This window comes from Mus caroli, chromosome 16 (assembly GCF_900094665.2).
Source record: "Mus caroli chromosome 16, CAROLI_EIJ_v1.1, whole genome shotgun sequence".
In the NCBI taxonomy this organism is placed as follows: domain Eukaryota; kingdom Metazoa; phylum Chordata; class Mammalia; order Rodentia; family Muridae; genus Mus; species Mus caroli.
In genome coordinates this window covers 17,762,850-17,786,842 of record NC_034585.1, presented here as the reverse complement: position 1 = coordinate 17,786,842, position 23,993 = coordinate 17,762,850, and the positions used below count along the sequence as shown (strand labels likewise).

At 49.0% G+C, this 23,993-nt stretch overlaps 4 protein-coding genes across 13 annotated transcripts in view; 2 read left to right on the top strand and 2 right to left on the bottom strand.

The window, feature by feature from the left end:
- LOC110311375 (EEF1A lysine methyltransferase 4) overlaps nucleotides 1-15,166 on the bottom strand; it is a 37,530-nt gene extending 22,364 nt beyond the window's left edge. Inside the window, exons 1-3 of one of the 2 annotated variants that reach the window (XM_021184640.2) lie at nucleotides 14,937-15,166; nucleotides 8,341-8,624; nucleotides 7,231-7,859 (exon numbers count right to left, since the gene is read on the bottom strand). In XM_021184640.2, coding sequence (XP_021040299.1) covers nucleotides 7,572-7,859; nucleotides 8,341-8,624; nucleotides 14,937-15,132 — 768 coding nt within the window. In that variant the 5' untranslated portion in view covers nucleotides 15,133-15,166 and the 3' untranslated portion in view covers nucleotides 7,231-7,571. Of the gene's footprint in view, nucleotides 1-7,230; nucleotides 7,860-8,340; nucleotides 8,625-14,936 lie in introns of those variants that run through there. The other variant, XM_021184632.2, reaches the window with a different exon arrangement.
- Nucleotides 4,814-7,035, top strand: Camk2n2 (calcium/calmodulin dependent protein kinase II inhibitor 2). Its single transcript, XM_021184641.2, has 2 exons — nucleotides 4,814-5,224; nucleotides 6,007-7,035. Exons 1-2 carry the CDS (start codon nucleotides 5,056-5,058, stop codon nucleotides 6,075-6,077), a joined length of 240 nt encoding a protein of 79 aa, XP_021040300.1. The 5' UTR covers nucleotides 4,814-5,055; the 3' UTR covers nucleotides 6,078-7,035.
- An 832-nt stretch (nucleotides 15,167-15,998) lies between the features above and the next one.
- Alg3 (ALG3 alpha-1,3- mannosyltransferase) lies at nucleotides 15,999-21,289 on the top strand. 2 transcript variants are annotated; one of them, XM_021184631.1, is made up of 9 exons: nucleotides 15,999-16,211; nucleotides 17,655-17,754; nucleotides 17,852-17,999; nucleotides 18,095-18,255; nucleotides 18,821-18,941; nucleotides 19,792-19,997; nucleotides 20,155-20,231; nucleotides 20,749-20,893; nucleotides 21,043-21,289. In XM_021184631.1, exons 1-9 carry the CDS (start codon nucleotides 16,016-16,018, stop codon nucleotides 21,203-21,205), a joined length of 1,317 nt encoding a protein of 438 aa, XP_021040290.1. In that variant the 5' UTR covers nucleotides 15,999-16,015; the 3' UTR covers nucleotides 21,206-21,289. The 2 variants fall into 2 exon arrangements, with proteins under 2 accessions (XP_021040290.1, XP_029326266.1); XM_029470406.1 differs by having other exon boundaries at nucleotides 16,010-16,174.
- A 97-nt stretch (nucleotides 21,290-21,386) lies between these two features.
- Nucleotides 21,387-23,993, bottom strand: part of Vwa5b2 (von Willebrand factor A domain containing 5B2) — a 15,940-nt gene continuing 13,333 nt past the window's right edge. For all 8 annotated transcript variants that reach the window (XM_029470397.1, XM_029470399.1, XM_029470401.1 and 5 more), the window contains 4 exons: nucleotides 22,755-22,892; nucleotides 22,594-22,674; nucleotides 22,301-22,494; nucleotides 21,387-22,215 (listed from right to left, as the gene is read on the bottom strand). In XM_029470397.1, coding sequence (XP_029326257.1) covers nucleotides 21,667-22,215; nucleotides 22,301-22,494; nucleotides 22,594-22,674; nucleotides 22,755-22,892 — 962 coding nt within the window. In that variant the 3' untranslated portion in view covers nucleotides 21,387-21,666. The remainder of the gene's footprint in view (nucleotides 22,216-22,300; nucleotides 22,495-22,593; nucleotides 22,675-22,754; nucleotides 22,893-23,993) is intronic.

Below are 23,993 nucleotides of genomic sequence, written 5' to 3'. Positions count from 1 at the left end.
AATCTGCCTGCCTCTGCCTCCCAAGTGCTGGGATTAAAGGCATGCGCCACCACTGCCCAGCGAGCTTATAAATTCTTATTCAGATGGTCTACCTCTAGAAAACTTTATTCAAAAGTTGTTGGCATCAAATAGCTTTTGTTTCACAACAAACAAAGCCACATTTAATTGGTTAAAGTAAGAACTAAACGTGGTAGTGGTAGCACACACCTTTAATCCCAGCACTTAGGAGACAGAGACAGGCAAATCTATGTGAGTTTGAGGCCAGCCTGTCTACAGAGTGACTTCTAAGATAGCCAGGGCTACACAGAGAAATTCTGTCTCAAAAATCCAAGTAGGTAAGTAGGTAGATAGATAGATAGATAGATAGATAGATAGATAGATAGACAGACAGAGTAAGAACTAGTATTTTTCATGTTCTGTGGTCTGATTGGATGGTTTTTCAAGTCTGGGACTGGTTAGATGGTCTCATTTGTTTTGTGGGTTTCTATTGGGATGACCAAACCCTTTGTTGTTATTCTTCTCCCAGTAGCCATGCTATATTATAATAGCAAACAAAGAAGAGAAATACCAAGCTACTGTTAGTCATCATTAAAACTCACATCAGCAACAAGTGGGGTCAGTCACGCCTCAGTACACAGCTGTCTTTCAGAACTTTGCTTCATCACATTTGCTAGTGTCCCTACAGGGCCAGCATGTCCTGTGGTCAACGTTGGATTCAGAGATGGACAAATAGACTCTACTTCTGTATTGGGAAAGCTGCAAAATATTGTTATTTTTTCTTACATTTGTTCGTCACAGTACTATTTATAATGCCTCCCACAACAGGGAGGAAATCATGTATAAGTATAGAAGGTTTGTTGAATAACTCAAGCATCCATACAATGGGATGCTGTGTAACACATGCAAATGATAAAAGAGGACTAAGCGGGGGCTGGAGAGATGGCTCAGTGGTTAGAAGCACTGAATGCTCTTCCAGAGGTCCTGAGTTCAATTCCCAGCAACCAACATGGTGGCTCACAACCATCTGTAATGGGGTCCAATGTCCTCTCTTGGTGTCTGAAGGCAGCTACAGCATACTCATATACATAAAAAAATATTAAAAAAAAATAATCGATGGGAATAATAATTGATATGTAAACTAGGAGAGGAACAGGTTTTAAAAGAAATCTCATTTTATAATACAAAATAAATACACGCAAGCACAGGTTCAAAAAAGGTCAGAAAGATGTAAACAGAACGCTTAGTATGAATGTATTTAATGATGATGCTACTTTCTTTTTTATATACTTATTTATTCATCATATATGTTTGCACAACCCATAGCACAAGTATAGAAGTCACAGGACAGTTTGTGGAGGTCTCTCCTGCCATCATGGAGATGAAAATCAGGTTTTCAGGCTGGACAGCACATATCTTTACTAACTGAGCCATCAAAGAAGCCTGATGCTACTTTCAAGCTCTTTGGGTTTGTAAAATAACAGCTACCATTTCTATATACTTGTTAACTGATCTTTACAATAGTCTAATAAGATATATTCTACTAATATAATTTCCCTGCATGGCAGATGAGAAACCTAAGATACTGGGAAACTTAAGTGTTCATACTTATACAAAACAAAACAAAAAAGAATCTAACCAACTGAGTGTAGAAGCACAGCCATGCAACCCCAGTCACTGGAGGCTGAGTCAGGAGGGCTTACCAAGCTATAGGACAAGCTTCACTTGTATCACTTGTATAAGCCATTCAACAGTTCATTAATCACTACACTAGTGTATCAGAGTCCACTGCTGTGTCTGCGGCTCCAGTGTGATCCTTGGTAAATGGATTCTATCATCAGTGGTGGTTTGATCTTGCTGTTCCCTCCTGGGGAACCATCCCAGAGTCTTATGCATATTTTGCAAGCTGCTTTATCATTGAGCTTCAGCACTGGTCCTTGGTTGTTTTTTGTTTATTTGTTTGTTTTTGTTTTTTTGAGAAAGGATTTCAATGTAGCCCACGATACTTCCAATCCTTCTTCAGCCTTCTGGGTGCTGGGATTACAGGAGTGTGCCACTATGCCCCAAGTGAGAGGCTGTCAATAAAAACATTTAAAGTGCTATTACAATACTCCAAACTTGGGCTGGTGAGAGGGCTCAGTGGGTAAGAGCACCCGACTGCTGGAGTTCAAATCCCAGCACCACATGGTGGCTCACAACCATCTGTAACGAGATCTGACTGCCTTTTCTGGAGTGTCTGAAGACAGCTACAGTGTAATTACATATAATAAATAAATAAATAAATAAATAAATAAATAAATCTTAAAAAAAAACCCAATACTCCAAACTTTATCTCAGCAGAGATGCAGAACATCACACTTTTGCGTAGAAGATAAGAATATAAGGAAAATTTCTCACACATAAGTGGAACTTATGCACATTTAGTATTACAATATCTTTAAAGTTTTGCACTTGGGTCTTTTTTGCTTAACTATGCTCCACCATGTAGAAGGAGGCACAAATCAGATTGCTTAGGAGGCTCAAGGCTAGCCTGGTTTATTTACCACAAGTTTCAGACCAGCTTAAGCTACATAATGAGACCCTGTCTCAAACAAAACAAAAAAGAATCTAACCAACTGAGTGTGGAAGCACAACCATGCACCCCAGAACACTGGGGGCTAAGGCAGGAAGGTTTACCTGAGCTATATGACAAGTTTCAAGCTAGTTGGGTCTATACAGTAAGACCCTGTCTTTAAAAAATAATAAAATAAAAATGAATTCCAGATTAAATTATTGACTTTATCTCTCTCCTTCTAGAGAGAGATTTGGTTCAGTTCCCACACAGTATCATTCTTGGCAAGGACCCAGGGTTCTTTCTTCATCGATTTAGGTGAACGGTTGCTCAGTTCTGAAACAATGCAGCTTAGCTCAGGGCTGTTTCACCCACAAAACTGGCCTTAATGAGTAGCTTCTGTTTTCTCTGTTTAAACTAGAATCGCAGCGCAGAGAGATCACATGGGAAGATGAAGGGTATACTGCTAAGATTTTGGTGGCTTTATTTTTCTAAAGTTATATAAGTAGCAATGATTTTTGTTTGTTTTTGGACAAGGTCTCATTATGTAGCCCTGAACTTACTGTGTAGATGCAGCTGGCCTCAGACTCACAGAGATCAGCCTGACTGATCACAGAGATGAATGGCCAACTCCACAAGGACCAACACAAATGATTTAAAAAGACACGATTATTGGGCCTTCAATTCAAGGTCATTCAGAAAATGGCAGATTCTAGATTGAAAGCTGTGCAACTTCCAGGGGAAGGAGGTGTTTTGGACAATCTGATCACCCAGAGTTACTCTGTCCTTCCTTTCAGATGTCAGGGTCGGTCTTTCTCACCCCAGGGCTCAGTTGGGGACCATTCCTCCCAGCCATAAAGATGGCGTACTGGAGTGTTAGAAGGAACCCCTGTTAGGCTACACCCCAGAGGTAATCCCAATCACACCTCCTCCCTATCCCATAGGCCCTGTTCAGAGTCCTGACAGCAGAGACCTTTGCATTAAACACCCGAAGGGAGAAAACCCAGCAATCTCACTAGCGTGATTTGGCGGGACTAAAGGGAAGGTGTCTTGCTTGGAGCATGGGCAAAAGCAATAGCGTCATTATTGTCTTTACCAGCCTGTCACTGAGAGTGAATGTGAGACACACCCTCCCTCCCTCCCAAGGCCAGTGATTGCGCCAGAGCCCTCTCGCGCCAGAGAGCGGGTGACGCTGCAGCTGACTGCTAGCAGGGCAGGGGCGGGGTTGGGGGGGGCGCAAGAGGTGAAAGGAAGTGTGCGTGTTCTTTTCAGGGGAGGGAGAGAACTCTACCCCAGGCCCCAGCAACAAGGGCGGGGGACACCCAGTCCCTGCCGATGCTTACTAGCGCGCGCCTCATGCTCAGGCACTCTGGGCTTCCCTGCGTCATCCGCATCCAGGGCGCCCGCCGCGACGCTGCCATTCATTTCTCCCACACTGCCAGCTAGAGCAAGCCTCCCAGGCTGAGGGAACCGCGTGGAGCGACTGGCGCTTTGAGTCTGGATTTTGGCGCCAACAGCGGTCCTAGGGTTTGTGGGGAGTCTATTCTGGCGCGCGCTGCGGTTGCAGTGTTTAAGATCCTTCCCCTGAAAGGCCGCACCGCAGTCTCGGGGGACAGATCCAGTGGTACTCATACAGGGACCAGGTATGCAGACAGACACAGAAATTCAAAACTAGCACACAGAGACCAAGATCAGATACACAGAGGTAGACTGACAGATGCTCAGACAGTCGAATACAAATTGGCCAACTGATGGAGACCTACGCGCAACCAGGATACAGGAACGCGCCAAGCACAGTGGCACCACCCCCAGGCCCGAGCTCTTCCCGCGCTCCAGTCGGATGGTTCCTTCCCCTCTCTCCACGCGTAGTTGGCCCTTTCCCGGTCGCGTTTCAGAGCCCAGGGCTGTGTTCACAACCAGCCTGGCCGCCGCCTTCTGGGGCCCCGTCGCGCCCCCAGCTTTTGGCGCTCAGTTCTCAGTTGCTCTCCCCTAACCGCGGCGTCCGTCACTCCCCTTCTCCCCTAAGCACTCGGCTAGCCGCTCCCGCCTAGCTGTCGCCTGCACCGGCCGCTGCGGTTCCCCCGGGCCCACGTGGCGGCCATTCCCGGCCACCTCGCGGGAACCTCCCACGGCCGCGCGTTCCACTCCAGGGATCACCGGGCTCCCTCGGACCGCTGGGCCCCGCCTCTTTCCGCTGGCCGGTTCCCGCCCCGCCTCCACCGCGCCCCGCCCGCCGTTCTCTGCCGCAGTCGGGCGCTCATCGTCATTCCGCTCTCGCCGCCGCCGCCGCCCCCGCCCCGCCCCCGCCCGGTCCCCGCCGCTGCCGCCGCCGCCTGCCCAGCGGCCCGGGAGGCGGAGGCGCGGGGGAGGAGGCCCCGCTCGGCTCCGCAGTCCCGGATGCTGTATGACTTCATCCTTCCGCCGGCTCCCCTGCTGAGCTAGGGCCGGTCCGGCAGCTAGCCTCTGCCCGTGCCCCGCCGCAGTCCCTAGCCCGCCCGGAGCCCGCCATGTCCGAGATCCTACCCTACGGTGAGGACAAGATGGGCCGCTTCGGCGCAGACCCCGAAGGTTCCGACCTCTCTTTCAGCTGCCGCCTGCAGGACACCAACTCCTTCTTCGCTGGCAACCAGGCCAAGCGGCCCCCCAAGCTGGGCCAGATCGGCCGAGCCAAGAGAGGTACGCGACCCGGGCCCGGAGTCGCCGCCTGACCCAGAAACCCTTCGCCTGGCGTCCCCAGGCTGCCGTTCCCCGTCAAGTGGCAGCTGCTCTTGCCGCAGACCAGCGCAGCCAGCTGCGCACCCGCCCGGGGTGGGGAGGGTCCCTGCTGTGGAGTTGTCCCATTCTTTCCCTCTCCCGGGAATACTGTGTCCCGGATTCGAAGCTCTCCACTTCTGGAAAAAGAGCCCTGGCTCCTGGTTAAGGGGGAGGGGCCGCTTAGGGTATTTGGGGCTGCTTGGCACTGGGAACACAAGGTGGTGGGCCAATTCCTTGGGCTGAGATGAGTAGGTGGATGTTACTGGAGGGCACCGAGGCCAGGGGTTCGGTCGTCTTGATTGTTTGTATTGGGAGGGGACTCAGGAAGGCACTATCAAAACAGGGATTCAGGTAGAGGAAAGGGTTACACCAGGTGACAGTTTCATCTGAGCTCAGTTCGAGGAGGGGGTTGTGTCGAAGGCAGAGGTTTCTGGTCGGCTTAGATGGAGGAAGGCTCAGGTGACGGGAGGGTTCGCATTGGGAGTCTTCGGAAGAGGGGTGTTCCCACATAGGGAGGTTTGGGTCCCAGGCTTGGTAGCAGGTAGGGTCCGCGGGAGAGTTCGGGTAGGGAGGGCATAGGGTTTTGAGTGGTGTCGCGGAAACACAGGCAGTAGAGTAGATCTGCGCGGGGCTTGAGGACACCGGCCCCACTGTCGCCGCCGCCCCCCGAGACCGCGCGGCTGATGCGCTTTCTCCCTGCGCAGTGGTGATCGAGGATGACCGGATAGACGACGTGCTGAAGGGGATGGGGGAGAAGCCTCCGTCCGGAGTGTAGACGCGCCGGCTCTGGCGGCGGGCTCCGGGCCCAGCCCCGCAGCGGCCAGGAGCACGGGCCGGCGATGCGGCTGCCGGCGCACCCCCGCCCGGGGCCGAGGTGCCTGCGGGCGGGGGCTGCAGGGCCACGCCGCCACGGGGTCAGTGTTGCTACCGCCGCTGCCAGGCGCTCTGGAGCTGTCCGCTTCAGCACCACGGCGGCGGCGGTAGTGGTGGTGCGGACCAGCCCGGAGCCCGCCGACGCACTCATGCACTTTAGAACCTCGGGCCGCAGCTCCACCCCGCACACCGGAACCGACACAGAGACCCACGGCCCCCAGCCCGCCCCCTCCCGCACGGCTCCCCTGCCCCGCCCCTCCTCCGATCAATCTGGTCTGCAGCCCGGGCAGCTGCGGCGTCGGACTGCGCGGCCAGGGAGGTTTGGCTGCATATTTGCATGAGCTTCCTACCCACCTCAGCCTAGCCCTCCGGGCAGTTCCTCAACTGTACCCCTGTCTGGCGTGACCCCAGCCTCTTTCTAAGGGACTTCCTCAGCACATTTGTATTTTTATATCCGATTCTTTGTTTACTGGCTCCGCTCATGGTTTGTGCCCTTCCCCCACAGCCTCCGCCATGCTCTTCTGCGCCTGGCAGATAGAACAGGTGTTGAGACTGGGATGGGACAAGCCCCCAACATGGTAACTAACCACATGGCCAGTCTGCCCAATTCTGACCCCAGGAGGCTCACTGGGAGACTCCTCCCTCCCAAGGTATCATCTTTTAAGGGCCCAGATCTGATTTTACCTTGGACCCCTTCATGCTACCCCTGGGAACCCAAATGGGGACTGCTCAGTACCTTTGGATGACACCTGTGGACCGGAAGATGTTCTCAACCCAGGGTTGTCCTTTGTAAAAATCTTTCTCCATCCTCAATGTAACAGGAGTGTGTGAATAAACACAGACCTCCGTGTGTGAGTGTGTGTGTGTCTGCTGCTTCAGTCTGCTGGGGTACAGTTGTTGACAATCTCGGGTGTAAGTTCCTGGTGGGGAAGGTGAGCATTGTCTGGACGCCCTGGTGTGGGAACATCACAAATACATGGTCTCCTTAAGTACCTGTATAGCCTAACTGGGACAGGTCACCATGTTGGGGTTGGAGCTGAAATCAGAAGCATAAAGCAGTCTAAATTCAAAGTCTTTAACCTCTAAGGATAAATGCAGGTTGGATGAGCAGAGGAGCATGTGTTGAGCTTTGCCCCTAAAGATAAAGTCACATGGAGGAGGCGGGGAAACTCTGTAGAAATAAAAATCCTAGAAGCCAGAAACCTGGGATTTGGGATTTAGTTGGACTCACACTGTATTGGTTCACATGGGCTTGATCCCACCGGCACTATTTTATGCACAAGACCTCTGGATTTGAGTACCCAGCAACCAATCCCCAGCCTCAAACTGGGAATTCCAACTCCCTAGGAGCCTAATGCACAAAGGCAGGGAGGGCTTGGAGATCACACTTCCAGGCTCACAGCTGAATGGCACTGAGGAAGTCCTCGTTGTCTGAGTCTTGGAGGAAGCAGGGTGAGGCAGGAGGGCTGGGGGATGAGAGGATCTGGGCCCCCAGGGCCAGCTGGGACACACTGAGCGCTCTGCCCTTATGCATGATGTAAAAGTGGAAATGAAAACCACTGCTATAGGTTGTATGCCTCAGTGACCAGTCATAACGGGATTGAGCATAGTGTCTGATCCTAAAGTGGGGACCTGCAGAAGTCATTGAGATGAATCGGCCTCCGGGAACTAGCAACCGGCTTACCTGCAAGGCAGACAGAGAAACCATCAGTGCAGAATCATCTCCAGGTCCTCAAAGGTCAGTACAACCCATAGTGATCTAATCAAGCCTCAGATACTACTCTATATCCAATAGTTCTTTCTGGCTTTCTGTGACAGACTAAGCCACCCTCTGCCTTTGGTTGTTCTGTATAAGGTTGGGTTCTAGACAGGGAAGACATTCATCCAGGAGACATTGCTTTCCTGTCAGCTACTCACCTTCTCAATCTGTCTCACTGTCTGGGACCTGGCTCCCACTTCTTCCCTATGTCAAGCTAGTATCTAACCATTGATTGGCCTTTGTGAGCCTTGGTCACTCCAGTCTCCTCTGTTCTTTAGAAATCCATACTTTTAAGAGAACCTGCTCCAAACCTCATTTTTCTGATTGCTGAATTTGTCCAATGTCCTGAGAGTTCAACCCCTTCTCCCTGCAGGCATCTTGGTCTGCTGTCTTGCTGCTTCCTCACCTCACTCAGCACCTGGTCCACAGTGTGGATACCTTCAGAAGATACATTCCAGGGATCTGGCTCCCCAGCCAGCATGGCATCCAGAGTGCCCTTCTCGAGGACAACATCAAAAGACCCACTAGGGAAGTCCAGTGCTCGAACATCCATGGTCTCCCAGCGTAGACTGGGTACATGGGCATAGCGAACTTGCATGGCTGCCACCACTACTGGAGAGTAATCCACACTGGTCACATTAGGGAAGCCTCCAAGGAATAGCTCATAGCTCAAGGCACTGTTCCCGCAACCTGCCATGGGTAGGATGGGTAGCAAAAGAGCTAGGTTAGTTTTGGTTCTCACCTTCCAGTTATTTATCCACTATTTGGCCTGTTTTCTCTCCATTCATCCCCTACACCTGACCCTGTACCAAGTTCTTTTCTTTTCTCTTTTCTTTTCTTTTCTTTCAAGACAGGGTTTTTATGTATAGACCTGGCTGTCCTGGAACTCACACTGTAGATCAGGCTGGCCTCGAACTCAGAAATCTGTCTGCCTCGGCCCCCCAAGTGCTGGGATTAAAGGCAGTCACCACCACTGCCCGGTTAGCTGCACCAAGTTCTTGATTTTTTGTTTTGTTTTGGAGACAGGGTTTCTCTGTGTAGTCCTGACTGTCCTGGAACTCACTCTGTAGACCAGGCTGGCCTTGAACTCAGAAATCTGCCTGCCTCTGCCTCCAAAGTGCTGGAACTAAAGGCGTGCGCCACCATCTCACCAAGTTTTTAAAGCAACCCAGCATAGAAGAGTGTTGAGTTTTGGAATAACACAAACTTGGACACAAGTGTCTCTTTCTTTCTCAGCTATGTGGACTAGGGTAAGTTGTTTCAGTACCAAGAACTTGGGTTTCCTGTTTAAGAGAATGATAAGAACAGTCAGTAGCTAGCCTACACAGATGTAATGTACTAAATTTAAGAGCTACAAACATCTGTGGAGTTGCTGAAGGAGCTTGGAATTCAGGAATTCAAAGATTTGGATTTGACTTTCCCAGTTACAAAGAAAAGCATCTGATTCCTAGGGCTTCAGTTTCCTCAGACTCAGAATGTATAAATATTGGCATCATTAGGAGCATAACACTATTACATTTAAGGTACCTCTAACAAGTAAGAGGATCTTGGAACCCTGGAAGATGTCCTGTTATGGATTATAATCTTACACTGATGTCCAAGGCAGAATTAATAAACTAAGAGAAGAGTAGATGGAGACATGCAGTGGAGCTGATCCATTGTACTAAATGTATGTATTGGATACTCCACTTTGGTCTCTGCTGAGAAATAATGCATGCTCTGCAGAAGTAGCTAAATGAACAGAGTACTTTCCTAGCATGCACGAAGCCCTGGGTTGTCTCCTCAAGGCCACATAAATCGAATGCAGTAGTGTGTAGTACTACATGCCTGTAGTCCCAGGGAGAGGATCAGGGGTCCCTCTTAGCTAAGCAAATGCAAAGTCAGCCTAGGCTATAAGAGACTCTGGGTGGTTTTGCTTTTTTTTTGTTTTTTGTTTTTTTGAGACAGGTTTTCTCTGTGTAGTCCTGGCTGTTCTGGAACTCACTCTATAGAACAGGCTGGTCTTGAATTCCGAGATCTGCCCACCCCTTTGCCTCCTGGATGCTGTGATTAAAGACTTGTGCCACCACTGCCCAGCTTTGGTTTTGTTTTTAAGTGCCTGCTGGGAAGATTAAATGTAGACTTACAACTATCATATAGCAAAGAGAGGGACAAACTAGCATCACACAGGCAACGGACCCTACCTGAGGTGAGTCTGCCAAGAATTTCCAAGACACTGACTCAGAAGAGCTGAGAAATAATCCGTGCCTTGGGAGTTGGGGGTGGGGTGCAGGGAAATCTGGAGTAAATTATCTACAATGCAATCTCTAAGCTAGGCATAGTCTCATAACTTTAATCCCAGCATTTAGGAGGCAGAGGCAGGTGGACTCTAAGTTGGAGGTCAGCCTGGGCTAAAGTATGACCCTGTTTCAAAAATAACAACAAAAGAATGCAGTCTCTAAGAGGGCAGGTTCAAGGAGAGGGAGGACAGCCCAATTTACATTGCTCTGAAAGAAAGTGCTCTTTTGCAGGTCTTCCAGTAGCCCATCTTGGGCTAAGAATGGGGCTAGATAGCAGCTCTTGCCAGGTTCCATAAAGGGATCTCACCTTCTTGGTATCCAGGCGGCTTCCAATTCTTATTTATCAATATCATAGAATCATGAGATTAGGAATTCAAAGCCAGCCTCATTTACATAGTAAGTTCCAGGCCAGCCCCATGTATCGTAACACCATGCTTCAAAAATCATAAACAGGCTGGGCTGGGTTGCAGGCACCTTTAATCTCAGCACTGAGGAGGCAGAGGCAGGTAGGTCTCTAAGTTCCAGGCCAGCCTGGGCTACATAGTGAAATCACATTCAAAAAGAAAAAAAAGAAAGACATTAAAGAGAAAAAATTAAAGTGTTTTCTTTTTAGATAGGCTGCCTATGTAGTTGAGAATGGCATTGAAATTCTGATCTTTCTTCTCCTGGGTTTCAGGACCAGATGAATGAATGAATGCATAAAATATTTATTTATTTATTTAATGTATATGAGTACACTGTAGTTGTGAGCCATCATGTAGTTGCTGGGAATTTGAATTCAGGACCTCTGCTTGCTTTGGTTGGCCCCGCTTGCTCTGGCCTAAAGATTTATTTATTATTATATGTAAGTTCACTGTAGCTGTCTTCAGATGCACCAGAAGAGGGCATCAGAGGACATTACAGATGGTTGTGAGCCACCATGTGGTTGCTGGGATTTGAACTCAGGACCTTCAGAAGAGCCAGTCAGTGCTCTTAACTGCTAAGCCATCTCCCCAGCCCTACTTTGATATGTTAAGTAGGCACCTGGGCCATTGGTCCCAGGCTTGAAACTTGACACTTCTACTTCTGGATCACTGGGATTCAGATTTATGTGAAATACGGACTATTTGCAATTTACATGATACTAGGAATTGAACGCTCAGCTTCCTACAAGCTAGACAAGAACTTAATGAACTGAGTTACCTCCTTAGCCCTCCCCCCAAATTGTTACAGTTAATAGTCACTGAGCACTCAGTATTATGCTAAGTAATTCATAAGAATTCTCAGTTTATTTTCAATTTACAGAAATAGTATTTTATTGTCCTCAGTTTTTAGGTGGAGAAATTGAGGAAAATAGTTAAGGAGCTTTCCAAGGACACAACAGAGATGGAGCCAGAATTTGGACTGACATCTGTCTCACACCAAGCCAGAGCTTCTAACCATGATGCTCAACTGCCTCTCAGTTTCCAAGAGGCCCACTCAAGCCTGGTGGTGACACTCCAGCTTGGGCTACATTAGCATGACCAGTGGGCTGTAATTCACTATGAAGCTATTGCGGAGTTCTAACTGCTTCTCCTTGTGCGCTGCATGGCAAGACAGCAGAACTAGAAACCCTGATATTGGAGACCATCTGCAGTTCATATGCCCATGACAGCAGATACTGCCAATGTTCTGACCGGACCCTGTAGCCCTTTTGTAAGCTTTAGTCTGTCCCCAGGTTTTGGTATGTATTTGCTTCTAAAGGTCGTCATCTGTGACCCTTCGGGCCAAAATTATTCTCGAGATTTTGCCTGAGACCACAGTTTTATCTTTTTTGCCTTTCCCTATTCTTTTGTTTTGTTTTGTTTTGTTTGTTCGAGACAGGATTTCTCTGTATAGCCCTGGCTGTCCTGGAACTCACTCTGTAGACCAGGCTGTCCTCGAACTCAGAAATCATCCTGTTTCTGCCTCCCAAGTGCTGGGATTAAAGGCGTGCGCCACCACGCCCAACTGTCTTTCCCAATTCTTACCCGTCAGTTTTTCCTGGAAGCCACTACTGGATGAATGACTTGGACAGGAATCTCCTTCTTGGGATCCTTTCTGGGGAACTCAACCCAAGACAGTGACTTACAGTAGAATCTTTATTTCCTTTTGATAAATAAAGCTTTGGGTAGGTATAGTGGCTCACGTCTGTAATCTCAGCACCCAGAAGGCAAAGGCAGGCTTTGTGAGTCTTATGCCAGACTAGTCTACCTGTGAGTTTTAGGCCAGCCAGGACTACAGGAGACTCTGTCTTAAACATAAGTTTTATGCTGGGCAGTGGTGGCGCATGTCTTTAATCCCAGCACTCGGTAGGCAGAGGCAGGTGGATTTCTGAGTTGGAGGCCAGCCTGGTCTACAAAGTGAGTTCCAGGACAGCCAGGGCTATAAAGAGAAACCCTGTCTCGAAAAAAAAAAAAAGTTTTATTAGAGAACATCAGTTCTTTTTTATGCGCTGTCTGTGGCTGTGTGTCTATTTTTTTAATTAATTAATTTATTATATATGAGCACACTGTTGCTGTCTTGAGACACACCAGAAGAGGGCATCGGATCCCATTACAGATGGTTATGAGCCACTATGTGGTTGCTGGGAATTAGACTCGGGACCTCCGGAAGAGTAGTTGGTGATCTTAACTGCTGAGCCATCTCTCCAGCCCCCAGCTGTGTGTCTATTACCATAGCAGAACTGAGTGTCTGAGAGAGATTACAAAGCCTAAAATATCCATTCTCTGGCCTTGTTCAGAAAAGGTTTATAGACCCCTAACCTACAGTAGCTCTGAATACTCGTTACCCAGCTTTAGAAATCGAGTAAACACGTCAGAAGGGGCCAGCATATTGCCTGGCACCTGCCAGGTGCTCTACTCAGATCTAACTTCCAAATTCTGAGTTCTTAGATCTCGAAGTTCTAAGTTTTCTGAAAACCTAAACTTTTACAATTAGGCTTTTCATCTCCTATCCCTCCTCAGACTTATCCCTCCTATCCAGAAAAAGAACATCTCCTGGTCAGCAAGATTCTAAGATTTTAAGGAAGACAGATGTCTTGCCCACCAGCAGTACGACAATCAGCTGTGGAGACTGCTGAAAACAGAGCCCTGCGTGCAGGCCTGCTGGTGCCCACCTGCAATCCCAGCCCTTAGGAGGTAGGGGTGGAAAGTATCCTAATCAGTAAATGTCAGGCTAGACTGCTACATAACAAGACCCTATTTCAACAAAAGAAAAACCGTCCCTAGCTTCTATATTAGACTTCCCTGGAATTAGAATCTCAGAGTGGAGCCTAACTTGCCAGTTAATTTTGAAAGGCACTAAAGCTAGATAAACATAGTTCTGTGGTAACTCTATAAATAAACGCAATAGTATACAACCACAGAATTCAAGAAACTGTTTACTTCTAGTGGGGAGAAGTTACAGGAAAACCATAAGAAAATTCCGAAGACACATGAAGCTTTTAGCCAGGTATTGGTCTAGATGGTTCACATATTCATCTAATCACCAGAAGATCTCATCTGTAGGTTTTCATTTTCTTAGTTATTTACTTATGTTGTTTTGCTGAAACAGGGTCTTTCTATGTAGCCTCCTTGCTGTCCTGGAACTTGCTGCATAGCCCAGGCTGGCCTCTTGCTCCCAAGGCTGGGATTAAAGGTGTGAGTCACCACACCCAGCTAGGTTTTTATTTTCTTAAGGCTTGGAAATAGGGGCAAAGAAATTTAAAGATTTTGTACACGATTACAATTCCAGCTAAACCAAGTTTCTACCATTAACTACTTGCTCCCAGAGTCCAAATTCTTAGCCACTAGGTTATCCTTTCTAGTCCTGGTCACGTTCTACTTCCCAAATTGAGTAGTGCAGACACATTGTAATTATATATATATATATATATATATATATATATATATATATATATAGTATGTATAAGAGATACCCTTTTTATCCCTATCAAGTATTCCACTTAAATGTATACAGGCTTTAGAAGCAGAGGTAGGTGGATCTCTGTGAGTTTCAAGCCAGCCAGGATTTCATAGTGAGACCCTGTCTAAAAACAAAACAAAAACAAAAACAAAATGTATACAGGCTTCTCGAACAAAACGTTTTCAAACTATATTTGGAAGGCAATTCAACTCATTCACACTTTTCCTGAGTATCCAGCAGCTGACATCCTAGCATCTCTCTTGTTGACACCTACCTCAGCTGCAATTCTCCATCAGACTCAGAGAGTATTATTCTACCCTATGAGTGTTTAGGACCAAACTTTTCTCCTGGAGTTCAGAGAAGTGGTAACTCCCTTTACCTGACAACAACTCCGGGTGCCCGCTGGTGCGAAAAGAAAACTAGGTGTTATGCTCGAGGTGCACACGATTTACTCCAGAAAAATTTGCAGTCCCATTTCTAGAAACGGAAACTGAAGCACACAATGGATTCATGACTTGTCCTAGGTTACACAGCCAGTTAATGCTGGGACTTGAAGTAGGTCCACAGAGATATGCTTTCCAGTGTCCCAGGCTGCCTCCAGTGTGTGGGGCAGGGTAATGCCCCTCGCTGGGACACCAAAGGACTGTCTTTTTCCAAAGTGCTGACGATCTCTTATTTCTGTCTGCCCTGGCTAAATACAGACAGATTCTGAAGGTACTGGGTGTTGGCTCCGAACTGGGGCGTCCTCGTACAGGAGAAAGCAGAAGAGAAGAAAGCGGATGTGGTCTGGCCAGCGACCGGTGGCTGGGACACTACCCACCTAGCACGAGGATACGGTCCTCAGGACACAGCTCCGGCTCTAGGAGGGCACGGAAGGAAGCGAAGTCTCCGAACCACTCGTAGGGTCCAGAGTCGGCCGCGTCTTTGTAGCGCTGGTCCCAGTACTGGACTTGGCGGTACTGGAAGTTCTTCTCCGGTAACTCCGGAGGGGACACCGGAGTCCGGGGAGAGGCCATGCTCCGGGCTGCGCTGCAGCCAGGGCGGGGCTTAGGAGCCCAATCACGGAGGTAAGAAATGGAAGGCGGAGCCTGTGTCTCCGCCCTCCCCTGCAGCTGCTCCACACAAACACGTGGAACTTCCGTCACCTTCTAAGCTCTTTTTTGAAAATCGTCCGGCTGGAAAGCTGAATTACTTGGTGTCATATTAACGAACTGCCCGTCTAAACTCGACCACATCTCCTCGTGGCAAACCGGATCTGGTCACTAGACGTGACCAGGCTCATTATTGCGTCCTCTCGTGATCGGTTTTCAATAACCCTTTCCAATAAGAGGCGTGATTAATTAAAGATTCCCTTCTTCCCAAGATTTTTGGAGCACCTTCGGGTGCTTGGGAAGGCGGGAGGAATACTGAAAGGAGCGTTCCCCTCTAGCGTGAACACAACTACTCTGGACATAGGCAGAGTGGAAAGCTGGGCTTGGAGAAGAGAACAGAACTGTTGTTTTGTTTTCTGGGCAAACACTGATATACTCGTGTTTATGCGCTCTGAAAGGGACATACACCGAGAAGTAAATGTATATTTATATTACAACATCGTGTAGTCTTTCAAAGGAGATGCGTTCTAAGGACTAGCTATCTTATCCTTATTCTGGTGCACATATTCACATTAGAAATATATCTCACCACTGTGTATAATAAGCACTAAATATGTAGCCAATGAATCATTTTGGCCTAGAAACTCCAACTCCCTGAGTCTAACAGACTGACTTTTAGTAAATAAGGCTTCTGGTTACTCGGATCAGCATTTAGTTTGAGAAGACGCCCAGAGTGGGAGACCGGAACCTAGTGTCTGAGAGTTGGTTTTCCCGGGTGGTGGAAGCAGAAGAGTGGTGCACTGTCAAGATGGCTGCTGGGCTGCGGAAACGCGGCCAGCCGGCTTCTGTCGGCCAGCCCGCAGGAATCTGGAAACAATGGCTACAGCGTGCCTGGCAAGAACGCTACCTACTGCTGCGGGAACCACGCTACACATTGCTGGTGGCCTCCTGCCTCTGCATAGCAGAGGTGGGCATCACCTTCTGGGTCATTCACAGGGTGGCATGTGAGTTCACTGAAGGGGAGAGAACCGGAGGGAGGGAGGGAGGGATACCCAAACTAGATTACAGAGCTTTCATTCACCGTTCAAACCCATATCCTTTACCTGACCCAAGCCCATTTTCCAGAACAGCGATCATAATCTCTCTCCCATATGGGAGGGAGGTTACCTAGAGATTACCTCCTGCATTTAACATTCAGCCTGCTAAGAAAGCATAAGCAGCCGCGAAGTTCTAGCCGGAATTAATGTGTTGTTGCTGCTGCTGTTTCTGCTGCTTGTCTGTAGCCTTAGACGGTCACTTCCCACCGCAGATCTGATTTTTCATGCTTTTAATTCTTAGGTCTTGAAAGTCCTTTTAAAGAGTGCATTTTGTGACCATTTAAATCCATTAGGTACTGGTGTCTCCCAGGATCAGTCTTTTTTTTAAAAAACAAAACAAAACAGAGTCTCACTCACTAAGTAGCCCTGATTGGCTTTGCTATGTAGACCACAGTGGCCTCAAGCTCACAGAAATCTGCCTGCTTCTGGATCCTGAGTGTTGTTGAGATTAAAGGTGGACATCATCACAACTGGCTTATAAAGACCCTGTTCTTAAAATGAGAGTGAGGGACATTCCAGAAAGAGAATCACCATTAACCTCTAACCTCCACACTCATACTCACATGCATGCACGCTCACTTATGTGGGCATCCACACATGTGCATATAAACACACACAAGACAGAAAGAGAACAAGACTGTTACAAGAACTAAGAAGCCTGGCGGTGGTGGCGCACGCCTTTAATCCCAGCACTTGGGAGGCAGAAGCAGGTGGATCTCTGTGAGTTTAAGGCCAGCCTAGTCTACAGAGTTCCAGGACAGCCAGATAGCCAGAGCTACACAGAGAAACCCTATCTTGTAAACATATACACACAAACTGAAAAGGAGAGAAGTACTACTTGAAGAATACAGGAAAGAGTAAATTTGGAGTAGGAAGAAAGATCATAAATTCAGTTCTACACATTTGAGTTTAAGACACCTGCATTCATGGGCTTAAGGAGATAGCTTAGCTCGTAGTATTTACCATGCAAATGTGAGACCCATAGTTCACATTCCTAGCATTAGGCATAAATGCCAGGCAGGCATGGTGGCCCATCTGTGATCACGGCACTGGAGAGGCAGGACAAGGGATCCTTGAAGCAAACTGACTAGCTATACTCTGTTATATAAATGACAGAGGAAGACACCAGTGTCAACTCCTGACCTTCATATGCATGCACACACATAACACACAGACGAAATATCTGGGTTCACCCAGAGAATGCCGTAGGTGTGGTTACATCAGGGACGATGATGGGAGAAACCTGGGAATGAGGTAGAATCTCTGGGCTTTGGTGGTCTGAAGGCATGGGGTTTAGAAGTAGGCAAGTTCTGGACTCAGAAGGAACGAGACCATGTTATCTTCTTCCAGACACAGAGATTGACTGGAAGGCCTACATGGCCCAGGTGGAGGGTTTCGTCAATGGCACATATGACTACACACAGCTGCAGGGTGACACCGGACCTCTTGTGTGAGTGAGGATAGGAAGTCTGAAGGCAGTGTGAAGGGCTGGGTGGGTACCAGGCTGATTGTCCTGCCCTAGGCTCATGCTTCCTTTCATCTCCCAGCTACCCAGCTGGGTTTTTGTACATCTTTACGGGGCTATTCTATGCTACTGACCGGGGCACTGATATCCCTATGGCCCAGAACATCTTTGCTGTACTCTACCTTGTCACCTTGGTGCTTGTTTTCTTGATATACCACCAGACCTCCAAGGTGAGTTGATGCTACAGGACCAACTGGCCCTGGCCTGAAGTGGGTGGTGGGGGTGGCTCAGGTTTGGGGAGCTGACGTTGGTGCCCACCCTTTAGGTACCTCCCTTCGTCTTTTTCTTCATGTGTTGTGCCTCTTACCGTGTCCATTCCATCTTTGTACTGCGACTCTTCAATGACCCAGTAGCTATGGCCTTGCTCTTCCTGAGCATCAACCTTTTCCTGGCACAGTGCTGGAGCTGGGGCTGCTGCTGTTTCAGGTCAGAGCCTTTTCCTTCTGCCCCCCTCAGTCACATTTCCATATCTTCCCAATGTTCTGCAGGAGAGGACATCAAGAGTGGTTAGATAGCCAGGCAGTGGTGGTGCACGCCTTTAATCCCAGCACTTGGGAGGCAGAGGCAGGCGGATTTCTGAGTTCCAGGACAGCCAGGGCTACACAGAGAAACCCTGACTGGGGGGGGGGGGGAGTGGTTAGTTACTGTAGGTCGCTCTGGCCACCCTGAACAAGTCAAGGATCTGTAGAAAGTTCCTCTCCTCATGCTTTCTTCCTATGTTGTTCCCAGATGGCATCCATTGTTGGAGTTGGCCCTTAAGTATGTCAATCAGTGCATGTCCATTTAGTCTGGATAGAGGGACAGGTATTATTCCCTTCTTCCCAGCCTCCTCTCAGGCCATCTGTGCTCCTCTAACAGTTCTGGATAGAGACCACATCCTAGCACTTAATAACCTGAGGAGAAGATCTGTGGGGGAGTTGGGGGTGTCGTTCCAAGGGGCACCCAGTCCTGGAGCTGACCCTGGACTTTTCCTGTCCTTTGTCCATTTCAGCCTGGCTGTCTCGGTGAAGATGAACGTGCTGCTCTTCGCCCCGGGATTGCTATTTCTTCTTCTTACTCAGTTTGGCTTCCGTGGTGCCCTCCCCAAGCTGGCCATCTGTGCTGCTCTTCAGGTAACTGTCTATCCTGCCCTTACTGATGAGAAAGGGCCGCCCCTTACCGAAGAGACAGATCTCCTTAAATCTCTTAGGGCTTTCTCAAAAGCCAACAGACAAGAGTTTGGAGTTGTTGCTTTCACTGGGCAGCCACTTTAGATCCCATGGCTACTGAACTTGCCAGGCCTCTCAGAGCCTTCCTAAAGCTGCTTGCTTAAGACCTGATCAACTAGCTAGGCATGGTGGTACACATCTTTAACCCTAGCACTTGGGAGGTCTCTGATTTGAGGGGCACCCTGGTCTACAAATGCCAGGCCAGCCAGGACTACATAGTGAGACTCTCTCTCTAAATACCTCCTTCCCCCTTCAAACACACACACACACCACACATACATACACACACACACACACACACACACACACATCAAGTGAAATTTTTTTCAAGATTTTTTTTAAGGTTTATTTATTTATCCATTCATTTATTTATGTGTATGAGAGCTCAATTTGCATGTGTGCCTGCATGACAGAAAAAGATCAGATCCCATTACAGATAACCATGAGCTACCATGTGGTTGCTGGGAGTTAAACTCAGCACCTCCAGAAGAGCAACAAATGCTCTTAACAACTGAGCTGTCTGTCTCTCCAGCCCACGATTTGGTGAACTCTTGAGAAAGGCAGTGTGATCAACCCCCTCCTGTGCCTCTGTGGTGTCAGGCTCTAGCAGGGGGTGAGAGTGGGGAGGCTTTCCTGCTACTCCTTGTGGAAATAAAGGAGCTTTTGAGGCTTCTGTCTCACTATGCTCTCCTAAGTGACTACCCTGAAGGCTGTGGCAAGCCTAAGCAGCTCTGCTGGCTTCACCCATTCCCAGGTGGTGCTGGGATTGCCCTTCCTGCTGGAGAACCCCATTGGCTACCTATCCCGCTCCTTTGACCTTGGTCGTCAGTTTCTTTTCCAATGGACAGTAAACTGGCGCTTCCTGCCTGAAACCATCTTCCTGCATCGTGCCTTCCATCTAGCCCTGTTGGCTGCCCACCTTAGCCTCCTCTTGCTGTTTGCCCTCTATAGGTGGCACAGGTAAGAAACAGGGTTAATATCATGGGAAGGTTCATGGGATGGAGTGGAGAGCTCAGCTCTTAGGAGCTACTTGGGGGAAGTGTTAAGTTCATGGTGGTTAATCTAGAATTTGGCATACACCGGGGCCTTGATAAATGTCCGAATGACTTCTCTTCAGAACAGGGGAAAGTATTCTGGCACTGCTGAAGGACCCTTCCAAAAGGAAAGTCCCACCCCAGCCCCTCACACCTAACCATATCCTTTAAATCATGGAAAGACCAGTTTTGATCTCTCCAAGTGCAGATAGAGTCTTAGTCCATTGGCCGGAGATAGCAAGCTACCACAGGAAGAGGCCCGAGCCCAGTCATAGATCTTGTCCTCTGCAGCAAACACTGCACTGAGCACCTTACACATCTCAGCACAGCTTAACCATAAGTCCAGCATTGTAAAACGGTGCACTCTTGGTATCGTCCTAAGAGTCCACATTCCCTCCCGTGTAAAGTGCACCTGAGCTAAGGGAAGTACGCATATTAATTTTACAGAAGGAAAATTAAGGTTAGAATGCAAGGGATTCAGACTCCTCAGGCCTTACAGTCTCATGCATTCCTCTCTCCCTACTAAACCGAGGAACAGATCCAGAGAGGCTAGAAAGCTTGTCGGAGGCGTGCATGTAAGGCAGAATAGGGTGCTCTTACCCCAGAGCTTTAAACCCTTACCCCACCCCACCCCTACTCCCCTCCATTTCTACCCAAAGCCTTAACCATCACATCACAGATTGTTTCCATCCTCTTCACCTCCAACTTCATTGGCATCTGCTTTAGCCGCTCGCTCCACTACCAGTTTTATGTCTGGTATTTCCACACACTGCCCTACCTCCTGTGGGCCATGCCTGCGCGCTGGCTCACACACCTGCTCAGGTAATAGCTGGGACAACCTGGAAGGGTTGGAGAAGGGCTCGGGGTCTCCTCAAAGCTGAAACCACAGAAGGGGATGGGGTGGATGGGTGGATGGGCGTGGGGCATGGGTGCCGACCTTGAAATGGCTGGGACCCGTTTCTCATCTCCAGGTTGCTGGTGCTGGGACTCATTGAGCTTTCCTGGAATACATACCCGTCCACATCCTTCAGCTCTGCTGCCCTACACCTGTGCCATGCTGTCATCCTGCTGCAGCTCTGGCTGTCCCCCCAGTTCTTTCCTAAGAGCATCCAGCCGAGCAGGAAAACTCACTGAAACCCACCCCTTCCTTCTAGGACTTGCTCAGCATCATGGGTGGAACGGACTCTGTGTTCTTAGAATAAACCTTGCCAAGTCCACCTTTGTGCAGCATACATAAAGTTAGTGGTTGCTCGTGCCTACACCAAGCTATGAAGTGCATCTTCCCAACATGGAAATGAACAACTCATCAGGCAGTCTTAAGAGGCACTTTATTGCATAGGATTTGGGACCGTAGCTCTCTCCTCTTCCATTATCCTATAGAGAGCTCAGAGCACATAGGAGGGGGTATGGAGTGGGAGGAGAGAGAAGAGAGCACAGGCAGGCACTTTCTGTGGTGACAAGAATGTTCGGAGGGGGGTGTGTGTGTGAAGCAATGGAGGACAGCAGACACCAACTTATTCTTTCCCAGCACCAAGAGACTGGCCCTGGGTGGCAGTGACTGTGTTGGGGGTCGCTAGCCAGAGCTGCAAGCAGCCTTACACATTCGAAGGGCTGTAACACAGCAAGTGTAGCTGCAGATTCTGGTCCCAGTGTCGCAGTAACAGAAAGAGCCCCCGGGCAGCAGCTTTAAGAGCAGTCAGATCAAGTCCATCTGGCAGGTGTTGGGCCCTCAGCCAGCAATCAGCTTTAGAAGCTGTCAGTTCCCACTCGCCAAAGGCAGCTGCACAGCGGTGTTCCAGCCACGCCAGGGCCACAGCTGTGGCCCAAGTGCGCCCACGAAGATCAGAGCTGTCCTGCCTTTCCATTCCTTCTGAGGCCTCGGTATCTGAGCCCCTCCCACTGTCTACCTGGCCTGGACCCTCAGAACCTGAGCTGGGGGACTGGCTGCAGGAGGCTGTGGCACTGTCACCTTGGCCAATACCAGGGCTCAGAAATGCCCAAGGAGATGATGCTGAAGTGGGGCTGAGGCTGGCACGGTGTGCGGCAAAGGGCGAGGCTCGACACAGGCGTTCTTGAGGAATGCACACAGCAGCACAGAAGGGTTCATCCAGGCGGAAGGAGCCTGGTGCCTCTTGCAGTCGTACCTGAGGAGAGAAGAGGTGGGGGGAGGGGGAGCTGAGACAGAGCTCTGGCTCTAATGATGCTACCCTCCACCTCCCCAGTCCTCACCAGAGGCAGGTAGTCATGATTGCCGTTCTCATGAGTCTGGCCCTTATTGGAGCTGCAGAGTCTTCGATGACGACCCAGGCTGAGCCTGGAAGAGGCTGGAGGCTGGTGGGGCAAGCCATGATGATCTCCAGTAGGAGATATGGGCTCCCCCAATGCTGACTTGGAGTTGTCATTTAGGTCCAGGTCCCAGGCACCTGCAGAACAGCCTCCCTGATGTCCTACAGTAGGGTCACCCAGTACCAGCAAGTGGTCCAAAGCCCACCTGTGCCCAATCCACTGCATTTGAGCCCTACCTTTAGAGTGGACTGCTGTGGACAGAGGAGCGGCAGCTAGCTGGTCTTGAGAGGCAGGCATGCCTGAGAGCTCAGCCGGATCTGAAAGAGTAGAGTCAGTCCCACTGGCTTGCCAGTGAGGTGAGTGTCACACCTTAGAGGTCATCAGAGAAGGACCATACCTGAACTCCACACCTGCAGGGCTCCAGGCAATACCTCCCTAGTGGTAGCATCTACAGCAACAGGGCAGGTAAAACAGGATGGGGCAGAGCTGACCTTGCTTGTCTGAATGGCTCTGAGCCAGGACCTTCTGACTCTGCCTGTAAATCAAAGCAGTATGGAGCTCAATTCTCACTATCTATAGAAAGCTGCATAAAGAAATGCTGGAAAATGTGGGTCCCTTAATAAGCAGAGTGAAGGGTGTCTTGGTCTCTGTTCCCTGCCATTGTATTACCAGGTTAGTCCTTCTGGGACCAGATATCAGGGTGGAGTGGTACCCCAGGAGGGCTTCCCCTTCTCCTCAGACAAGTCCTCAGAGAAGGGGAGGGGGTAGTGGGGGAGGGGTGGGACTGGGAAGATAGGGTAGGCTGTAAGCACTGGGATGTACATTAAACAAACAAAATGCTGTAAAACCAAACATGGTGGCTTTAATCCCAGCACTTCAGAGGCCAAAGCAGGCCAGTATCTGTGAGTTCCAAGCCAGCCAGGACTACATGATGATAACCTGTCTAAAAAAAAAAAATACTAGAATGATCCCCACAGCTTCCCCTGTCCCCTATAAACATGGTAGATAGCCATGTTTGGTCCTGAACCAAATCTTCCCAACTTTGACGAGAAATAGACTGACCTCTCAGCCTACAGTAGAACCAGAAGCCCCCTAGAAACCCAGAAATGTGGTGACCTGGAACGATCCTCCTGCTCTGCTACCACAGTGTTGAGATTATGGGTATGCACCACCACCACACCCATGCCTAGCTTGCTGTCTGTCTGCTTTCTTTCTTTCTCTTTCTTTCTTTCTTTCTTTCTTTCTTTCTTTCTTTCTTTCTTTCTTTCTTTCTTTTTTTGGATGACTTAAATGTAGGAAGTGGGTTGGGCACAGGCAAACTTTAGAGTATCCAAGGGTAGTGTGTGGCCGCTCCACAGGACTTTATTTTGACAGTGTCACACCATAGTTACATATAACCTAGATTGGCTCAGAACTCTCAATCTTCTTGCCTTAGTCTACCAACTGCTAGAATTTTATGCACGTGCCACCACAGCCGCACCATATGCACCGCCCCCCACTCAGTTCAGCACTATCTAGAACTTCCTGCAGGTAGGAAGATGTTTTGTCTGCATCATCCAACATGGTAGTCATTAACCACATGGGACTGCTTTTCTTTTCTTTTTCTTTCTTTCTTTCTCCCCTCCACTCCTTTTGG